This window comes from Pyrus communis, chromosome 4 (assembly GCF_963583255.1).
Source record: "Pyrus communis chromosome 4, drPyrComm1.1, whole genome shotgun sequence".
NCBI classification, from domain to species: Eukaryota; Viridiplantae; Streptophyta; class Magnoliopsida; order Rosales; family Rosaceae; genus Pyrus; species Pyrus communis.
Window position 1 is genome coordinate 6,228,802 of NC_084806.1, and position 10,229 is coordinate 6,239,030.

General features: G+C 38.8%; 1 protein-coding gene across 1 annotated transcript; it reads right to left on the minus strand.

Annotated features, from left to right (window-relative positions):
* Positions 1–1,065: 1,065 nt before the first annotated feature.
* Positions 1,066–8,034, minus strand: LOC137730736 (E3 ubiquitin-protein ligase AIRP2-like). Its single transcript, XM_068469694.1, has 5 exons — positions 7,771–8,034; positions 2,095–2,257; positions 1,918–1,984; positions 1,572–1,815; positions 1,066–1,467 (listed from the first exon to the last, which is right to left on the minus strand). The coding sequence occupies exons 1-5, from the start codon at positions 7,848–7,850 to the stop codon at positions 1,251–1,253; spliced, it is 771 nt and encodes a 256-aa protein (XP_068325795.1). The 5' UTR covers positions 7,851–8,034; the 3' UTR covers positions 1,066–1,250.
* Between the last annotated feature and the right edge of the window lie 2,195 nt (positions 8,035–10,229).

Below are 10,229 nucleotides of genomic sequence, written 5' to 3' on the forward strand. Positions count from 1 at the left end.
ACCTCGCAGTCCTCGTTAGTTCATTTTATTAGCTCATCTCATCTTTGAACTTCGCTCTCTCTTTGAACGACTAGGATTTCCGATTCTGACTGTTCAGTGTAGAGTGATCCAGAGAGGATCTCAATTCATTACTAAACTACTACTAAGCTTTCAAGGTCAATTTTCATTTTTACCAATTTACCATGATCATAACCTAACGTTACTAATACATTCAACATAGGATATGTAATATGTCATTTCCAAATTAGCAAAAACAACCTATGAATAAAGAGTTAAATTACATTCTCACTCTTTTTTGTCGAACTATCAAGTTAACCGTTACTTTTTTACGCAGGCAGAGTCTACCTTTCACTTGTTTGGATGCTAATCGATAGCTCTGTCATCCATTTCTTATCCCTCACTATATATGGAAGATCAAGTTTTCTTTAGAGAAAGCGTTACATGTTAACTTGACGGTTAGATGGAAGAAAGAGACCACAGCACATAGTCTGATTTCATTTCATGTATAGGCTGCCAGAGCACATTATCTGCTTCTGCGGTTCATCCACCCACTAACCCCGTCGAGGGCTTCGAGTCATACTTAAAGATGTGCTCAACAGGAGGATAATAAATTGTTTACCCTTGACGTATCCTACGTCCAATCACATTAATGCTCTACATAATTAAAAGGCCAAGAGTCGTCGAGTTTTTTCGAGCTTTGACCGTTATATTCAGAGTCAAACCTCCAATTATTACCTCAATTGAAATTGACAACCTAAGCTTTCTTTTAGAAAATTAACTCTCTCAACTATTTAAAATCAGCCAATTAACCCTTTGTCGTAAGATTCAATGAAAATTTATCCAATTTGCCATCAAACACTAGCACGACTTCATCTTCAAGAGTGAATCACGTGCTGGTCACATGACAATATTTGAAGGCAATGTGGATGAAATCTCATCTCTGATCGTGAAAAAAGTTAATTGGCTGATTTCAATTAGTTCAGAAATTAATTTACCAAACAAAAAAATTTGAGAGGTCAATTTTAGCTGGAGTAATAGATCAGGGGATCTAACTTATAACAGAACTTGATTCTCAAGATGAAAACTTTGACATCAGTAAATGAAGCAGTATTACAACGACTTGTAATCTTTCAATATGCATAACATTTGAAACCGTTGTTTTATGTAAAAATCGAATAGAAGTTCCTTACGGGGTTGTATTTACATTTGACAGGAGGGCCTTTTCTATCTCTACACCATTCTTCGTTCTCTTAAAACAAATTAGAATACTCGTAGTACACCAAGAAGAGGGCGTCCGGGTAATCTTTCGGCAGGCTGTTGATATAGAGGTAGAAACGCAACAAGTCCTCTTTTGAAACCGTTTCGGTGTCTACCACATCTTCGTTGCAAGTGAGCACCCATAAGTCTTGAGACTTAACTCTCTTTATATTACCACGGCAAAATGGGCAAGACTCCGACTTTCTACTCCTGAAATTAAACCAGAGCATTGCAAGTGCAAAGAATAAATGACTGTCTAGAGAAACAAGCAGACATGGATACGGATAAGGGATATAGCGAAGGCTTGTACTTACCAGTTGCGGTAGCATTTGATGCACATTGCGTGACAGCAATTAGGCAAGACCACTTTGGTGCAAGGCTCTAAACAAATCCCACACTCCTCTTCTCTCTCCCCCTCAGCATTGACAAGGCTACCATCTCCCTTAATCATCTTCTTTCCAGAGCTTTGCATGCTGGGAACCCTAGGATGTCCATCCTTAGAATCATCTAACTCCCCCAAATCCCCGTGCAGCCGCTGAAGAGACGGTAAGATAACGGCTGCAATTCGGTTTTCAACAAAGCAAACTAAGTTAGAAACGTAATCGAGCAAATCACAACCAAACGACATCCAATGATCATAAGGTAGGAAATTCGACATACAATAGAAGTCCCTTATAGAAGCCTTCCTTCCATGAGTTGAAATGCTGGGCCTGCCATCTGTGTATACCTGTATCAAAATAAGACCGGCATGCCCGAATGATGTGGAGCAACAAAAGTAAATTCCCTTTCCGCATCGATTAACAACGAATAGACTAGACAGGAAGAAAAGAACCAAACCTTGTAGACAAGTATGTGGAAGAAATATAGGTATCTTGGGAGCAGGCAAGTGCATGAGCAATCAAACCATTGCAACAAAAACAGAAAGAGGGGAGCCAAGTGATTGTACACCAATTTCATCTGAAACCGGGCACCGCCTTTGCCGCTCGGAATTGCAGCAGCTCTGCACACGACCAAATCAAAATCAGAACTAGTAACATGTCAAAAGTTGCAAACTTCAATATTTTATCTGATAACTCTAACATGATCAAGTCAAAACCCAAGAAGAATACCACAACTTTTCTCCCCAGAAGAATCCCAAATCAAAATCAGAATTAGTAATATGTCAAAAGTTGTAAACTTTACATTTCAATCTACTAACCAACCATGATAAAATCAAAACCCCCAAAAATAAATAAATAAATAAACAAACTTGCTCCCCAGAAAAAATCCCAAATTGGCAAATTTTGTTGACTTTTAAGAACTCAGAGAGGAAAGTTTAGTAAAGAGAGAGAAAGAGAATTGTAGAGAGAGAGTGAAAAATATATCAAATGATTCTCATTTATTCAACAGAGCAATACAATGGTATTTATACATAAATATCCTATCCCAATCTATGTGCCAGCTCAGCATAATATATCTAACTAATCACAGACATTCCAAGCTTAACAACCAAGTAAATGAAACTAATCTGGTGATGGTTGTGATGTATTGCTGTTACTCTTAACACACCCCCTCAAGCTGAGGGAAGGAGATCGAACTGAGAGCTTGTAAGTAAGAGCAGCAAATCGATCAACAGCTAAAGGCTTGGTAAAAATGTCTGCAATTTGGAGAAGGGAAGCAACATGTTGAACACCAATATGACCAAGTAAAACCTTCTCCCGAATATAGTGATAGTCAATTTCAACATGCTTAGTTCGAGCATGAAAAACTGGATTGAAAGCAAGAGCAATGGCACTTTTGTTATCACAGTAGATGACTGGTTTTTGTAACAGAGGGAAGGATATGTCGTGCAGAATCTTGCACACCCATGTAAGCTCAGTAGCAGTATGAGCAAGAGATCTGTACTCAGCCTCGGTGGATGACCGAGCCACTGTGGCTTGTTTCTTAGCACTCCAGGAGATGAGATTAGAGCCTAAGAACACACAATACCCACTAGTGGACCTTCTATCCACAGGGCAACCTGCCCAATCTGCATCAGACCAAGCAGTGAGAAATTGAGGACCTTTAGTAAACCAAAGACCTGAATCCACAGTGCCCTTGAGGTATCTCAGTATACGTTTGACTGCCTGCAAGTGAATTGTGCGTGGAGAGTGCATATATTGGCAAACCTGGTTGACAGCAAAGGCTAAATCAGGCCGGGTCCAAGTAAGATATTGTAAGGCACCAACTGTGGACCTATAAGAGGTGGGATCAGAGAGAAGAGTGCCGGAATGATCTAGCTTGGCAGTAGACACGGGTGTGGCACAAGGTTTAGCACCAAGCATATCTGTCTTCTTGAGTAAGTCTAAAGCATACTTAGTCTGATGCAGCAACAAGCCCTTGTCAGATTTGTGGACTTCAATACCCAAAAAATAATGGATATCTCCCAGATCCTTCACAGGGAACAGGATTTGCAGGTTGGATATGATTGATTTGCACTCAGTAGAAGAACTACCAGTGATGATTATATCATCAACATAAACCAAGATAAAGGTAATGGAAGTGTCTCTTTTAATAAAGAGACTAGGATCAGAGTAGGAAGGTCGAAACCCCAGAGAGAGAAGAGCATGGTAGAAAGCCTCATACCAAGCTCTAGGAGCCTGTTTAAGACCATAGAGAGATTTCCGAAGTTTACACACATGATGAGGTTTGGAAGAATCCACAAAACCAGGAGGTTGGATCATATAAACATCTTCCTTTAAGTGACCATGAAGAAACGCATTACTTACATCCAATTGATGAACAAACCAATCATAAGTGACTGCAATGGAGAGTAGGATTCTGATGGTAGTAGGTTTAGCAACAGGACTAAAGGTATCTGAGAAATCCAAGCCTTCCTGTTGATGAAAGCCTTTAGCCACAAGGCGGGCTTTGTACCTTTCAATGGTACCATCAGGTTTGTGCTTTACTTTGAAGACCCACTTGCAGCCTACAAGGTTGTAGTTGGAATTATGAGGAACTAACTCCCAAGTACCAGTGGACTGTAAAGCTTGAAACTCAGATTGCATAGCTTCCATCCAGTGAGAAGACTTAGAAGCTTGGAGAAAGGTGGAGGGAGTAGGAGGTAAAGTTGTAAGAGAATCAACCGTGGAAGGAAGAGTGTGTTTGGTGGCTGTGAACACTTTGGGTTTATGGATACCTGCCTTTGCTCGTGTAAGCATAGAATGAGTGTTGACAGGGACTGGTGGTAGTTGTTGAGGTAGAGAACTAGGAGACTCTGCAGGACTGAAAGATTCTGGAGGAGGAGGTATGGACTCGAGAACAGGAGAAGATAAAGTGTTTTGCTCAAGAGTGGGAAATATGGGTGAAGAAGGGGCATTGCTACATTGTGAGGCATCTGCAGGTGAAGGATGTAGCACAAGATGGGACATTGGCAAAGGCAGATTGAGAGACATAGGAGTGGGAGAATGAGGAGGCACACACGGGCTGGAAAATGAGGCTTGAGAAGACAAAAATTTGTAAGGAAAGCAAGATTCATCAAACACCACATGTCTGGAGATGTAGAGTCTATTAGAGATAGGATCCCAACACCTATAGCCACTGTGATTCAAGCTATAGCCCAGAAACACGCACTGCTTGCTTTTGAAATCCAGCTTGTCTCTGGAATATGGTTGCAACCATGGATAACAAGCACAACCAAATGTCTTCAGGGTATGATATTTAGGAGAAGCATGGAATAAGAGTTCCCAAGGACTGACTGTAGACGACTGAGAAGGTAACCGATTAATGAGATAGATAGCAGTCTGAAAAGCTTCAACCCAAAACTGTGCAGGTAGATCACTCTGAGATAACAAGGTTCTGCCCATTTCAACAACATGACGATGTTTTCGCTCTGCACACCCGTTTTGCTCAGGAGTGTGGGGACAACTCAACTGATGAGTAATGCCTTGATCATTAAAAAAACTTTGGAGGGACTTATTCAGGAATTCACCCCCTGAATCAGACCGTAGACTTTGAACTTTGAGATCAAGCAGAGTCTGAATTTTTAAAATAAAAGTCTTGAGAGTAGAGAAGACATCAGACTTGAAATGTAAAGGATAGAGCCAACCATATTTGGTAAAATCATCCACTATTATTATATAGAATCTGTAACCAGTACAGGAAGGTGTAGGAGAGGGACCCCATACATCTGTGTGAAGCAATTGAAGTGGCCGAGAGGAAGTACAAGGTAAAGTGGAGAATGATAGTCGAGAAGCCTTCCCTAGTTGACAGGCAGTACATACTGAAAGACTATTAACAGAACCAATTACAGGGAGATGATTCTTATTCACAACAGAATGTAAAATTCCACCAGAAGGGTGTCCAAGCCTACGATGCCAAATGTGGATGTCAGCCTTAGCAATCATCAGTGCAGTTGGGGAGATTGCAATTCCAGAGACACCATTTGAAGCATTCCAGTAGAAGGGGTACAAGCCTCCTTCACTGGGGCCCTGGAAGAGCATCTTCCCAGTGCTTAGATCCTTGACATAGAACCCAAACGGATCAAAGGTCAGAGAGCACCAGTTATCATGTACAAACTTGTAAACAGATAACAAGTTACGGGAAGCCTGAGGAACTAAAAGAACATCATTCAAACGAAAAGTAGCATGTTTGGTTCGAATGAGAGCAGAACCAGTATGAGAAATACACAGACCTTTACCGTCACCAACAAAAAGCTGATCATTGCCAGAGTAGGGAATGGCAGAGTTGAGGGCAGAAGGATCAGGTGTGACATGATGAGAAGCTCCGCTATCAGTGAGCCAATAGCTAGGGGATGCAGAAGAAGTCATGGCAGACATTGCAGTAGGAGCTTGAGGTTGAGCAAACTGAGAGAGACGATTACATGTAGAAGCCCAGTGACCAAACTGGAGACAAAGCTGACATGGAACCGAGCGACCAGAGGAAGATGAGGGACCATAATGCTGGCGAGAAGGACCAGAACCAAGAATGCCACCTGAGGGATTGGGGTTCCAGTTGGTAGGATTGTTGCCACCAGAGGGATTGGTGTTCCAGTTGTTAGGATTGTTGCCCCCAAAATTTCGATTCTGAGTATACCGATTACGGTTGTGAAAACGACCACGAGATTTACCTCTGTTGAAATTGCCCACATGAGTAGAAGGTTGAGCAGCATAGGCATGAAATGGAGCAGTGGAGGAAGAAGCAGCTCTGGTTTTGCGTTTTTGAAGTGAGATTTCTTTGCTCAGTAAAAGCCCATGGAGCTCATCAGCAGTCACAGATTCATTTCGAGTCTCAATAGAGTCAACAAAGGACTCATACTCATCAGGAAGACCAGATAATATGTATGCAACAAGATCAGACTCAGACAATGGTTCACCAGCAGCAGCAAGCTTATCAGAAATATCTTTAATCAAATGAAGAAACTCAGTCATTGAAGAGTCACCTTTCTGAATTGTTTGAATCTTCGATCGAAGACTATGAACATGAGTGCGAGAAGCGCCTGAGAAACGCCGCTCAAGAGATTGCCACAAAGAGCGAGAATCAGCCATGCCAATCGTTAAAGGAAGAAGATCTTCAGAGAGCGTAGAGTTGATCCAGATCATCAAGATCTGATCTCGCTCACACCAGGTCTCAAAAGAAGCATTGAGAACACAAGTTCCAGAGGAATCACGAAGAAATTGAGGAGGACACAGATCCTCACCATTGACGAGGCCAAGAAGCTTGAAGCGCTTCAGCACGGGAATGAAGAGACTGCGCCAAGTGATGAAGTTTTGACGATTGAGTTTCGTCGGAACCATCCCAGCGACATTGGCAATGGAAATCGTTCCAATCGACATGATCGGAGGATTGGAGATGTCACTCTGAGGAGGAGTCGCTAGGGAATTAGGGTTTGGAGGAGGTGGAGGGATAGAAGTCGAGGAGTCTGCTGCCGCCGACATATCAAGATTTGCTGAATTTGTAGAGAAAAAGAAGAGATCAGGAAAGCAGCGATCGGTTTGGAAGATTAGAAAATACAAGAACTGCAAGAAAATTGCTAGAAGAGGGAAGCGCCGGATCGGAGTCGGTTAGACGATGGTGATGATACCATGTTGACTTTTAAGAACTCAGAGAGGAAAGTTTAGTAAAGAGAGAGAAAGAGAATTGTAGAGAGAGAGTGAAAAATATATCAAATGATTCTCATTTATTCAACAGAGCAATACAATGGTATTTATACATAAATATCCTATCCCAATCTATGTGCCAGCTCAGCATAATATATCTAACTAATCACAGACATTCCAAGCTTAACAACCAAGTAAATGAAACTAATCTGGTGATGGTTGTGATGTATTGCTGTTACTCTTAACAAATTTGACAAAGGGTTTTGCATTTTCTTGCCTAAATTGAAAAATTACGATGTGGGTTATGATGATCAGATGACCTAAATACAGCTTTTTGCAGTTAAACGTAAAAGTAAACTACCCACTTGGGGAAAAAAAAGGATATTCACAACCACCATAGGAAAACAGAGAAATTGAAACAAAAACAAAGAATTTCCAGAGGAATAAAGCAACTTACAGAGAATTTGCATGCTGTATATCTGCCTCTAAAGCACTCAAGGACTCCTGGTAAGACGGCTGGTAATAAATCATCTCCATCTCTCTCTCTCCTCTCTTTCTCTAACAAAGAACAGAGAGCAAGAACTCCCCTCTCTTCTCAGAGACTACCAAGTACAAAGATCACCCACAAAGTTCACTTTTTTTTTTGTTGGGTTTTTTCTACTTTCTGCAGGGAGATTAAATAATACCCAGCAAGCACCAAAAACAAACAAACCAACTAAAAGCAGAGAGAGATAGGGACACAAAGGTTTATATCCCCAGGCTATTTTCTCCTTATCTTTTTTCTGAACAGGGGGCGGACCTGAGACCGACCTTTTTCGGAGTTTGCCTGCTTTATACGGTCAGAGCGGCATACGTATTCAGGATAAACTGCGTCTTTTGCCTCCTCATTTAATTTGTGTTCTTACTTCTTAATTATCATAATCTTTTCCTTTATGTATATTTGCTTCTCTTTTTTATATTGCCAAGGTGCCTTTTCTCAGCTTCTTTCTAATTTTTTTTAATCAATGGTATTTACGAATATTATTATGTTTTGGGATAATTATTTTCTGGTTTTGGGTTATTTTATGAATGAATCTTGTTATACAAGCTTGACATAGGATATAAATATATATTATATTCACATTCATTTAAGTCAATTTGATTTTGTTCCAACTAAACAGACGATGAGTATTAGGTACCGCTAGACTAGCAAATCACATATAATTCGAGTGTTGTTTTTGTTCATATTTGGTAGAAGTGGGCTTAACTAATAGCATCTTTAACAAGGTAGCATTTGGGCAGCAAAGTTAAATTTGTTAGCCACGTAGAAAATACCTCTTCAGCGGAGGTGGAATCCAATTAGCAAACTAGAGAGTTAGCAACCATTTAGTCAATTGGTACTTCTTCAAGCTAACAAGTTGGGTTTCACAATATATTTTATTCAAAAATATTGTTTAGTAAAGATTTTTAGAATAAAATTTTGGGCCGATGAGGTATAATAAAGTTAAGATATTAATATTTTAAAGTGAGAAAAAAATTTAAAGAGTTAGTTGAAGAATGATTTGGAGTGACAGATTTTAAAGTAGCACAAAAGTGCCAAATGGTTATAGAAACTTTTTGCTATCTCCTTTAGAGATATTCTAAATTGATTAGAATAATGTGTTCTCCTTTATGCATTAAAGTTTAAATTCTCTTTTCCAAACTTTAGAAGAATTTGGTATAAAATATTATTTCGGCTTTTAGCCAAAATGATCATTGAGATTTGTAGAACTCTTTACTTTGGTCTTTGAGATTTGAAATCAATAAAAGTGGTTCATGAGTTTGTCTACCATCAATCATTTTGATTATCCCCTGAAAAATCTCCATGGACTGAAGCAGATCAGGTGGAGAAACCCATATGGAAAGCAATATAATGAAAAATATTATTGTGGTGGAGATACAAATAAGTCCCTTAAAACTTAATCAACCACTTTCTATCCATTAAAACCTAAAAAGAAAGGGGGTCGAATCCTATCTTATTAATGTGGATATTTTTTTTTTAAATATTTTGGTTTATGTTAATTATATCTAATTATTCTTGCGGCCTTCCTATGATGATTTGACATTTGTTTAATTGTATTGATTTATCACTTAATAATATTTTTTTTTACATATAAGTTAAAAAATTTAAGTTCAAATACAGTAATTTTAATATATTTTTTTATAGCAAAGTCATCGTGTGGCTTAGCATGAATTCTCTACTGAATCTAATTAAAAAAATAATTAAGAATTAAACTAAACCTAATATTGTGCCATAAAATTAGACATGTTTCAAGTTTCTATAAAAAAAAATCCATTGGTTCTCCTCTATTGCAGTGAATATATCCTTTTTTAAGCAAATTATTCTCGCTAAAAAAAAAATTTGACCAAATTATTATTATCATATGGTGAGACTAAGTCTATCTCTTTCTTTTTAATGTAAATAATATCGCTTGTTAAAAAAAAATATTAAGGCAGATGGTCTTTAATTTATGGGGCTCTTTCTCCATTTTTTGCTAAATTAGTTAAACCATTTTCACAAAGAAAAATAAGACATTTAACAGAAACAAAAAGAGAAAGTAACAAATAAAACAAGGGAATTTTAACGAAAAACTCACAGTACTGTTCACTTTAACAAAAAAACCATATTTTTACACTAAAAAGTCAATCCTGGTACTATTCACTTTACCTTTTATTTTATTCTTACCGTTAAAATTCAAAATTTTCAATCTATTTTTATTAATTTTCCTATAAAACAAGTTGCGGAACATCCCGTTCCCTTTATAAGGCCACTTGTGGGGCAAGTGGTGACAACACTGAGCGAGCCGACATAATTTGGGTAGGATTTGCCATGATAACCCACGCCGTCCCCGACGGATACATGGAATATATGCATCATACATTTCTATATATGATTTG

Coding starts and splice junctions, on each gene's coding strand:
- LOC137730736 (XM_068469694.1), bottom strand. CDS start 7,850: ATGGAGATGATTTATTACCAGCCGTCTTACCAGGAGTCCTTGAGTGCT. Junction 2,258..7,770: donor ATACAGCATGCAAATTCTCT/GTAAGTTGCTTT, acceptor GGTCGTGTGCAG/AGCTGCTGCAATTCCGAGCG. Junction 1,468..1,571: donor ATCAAATGCTACCGCAACTG/GTAAGTACAAGC, acceptor GTTTAATTTCAG/GAGTAGAAAGTCGGAGTCTT.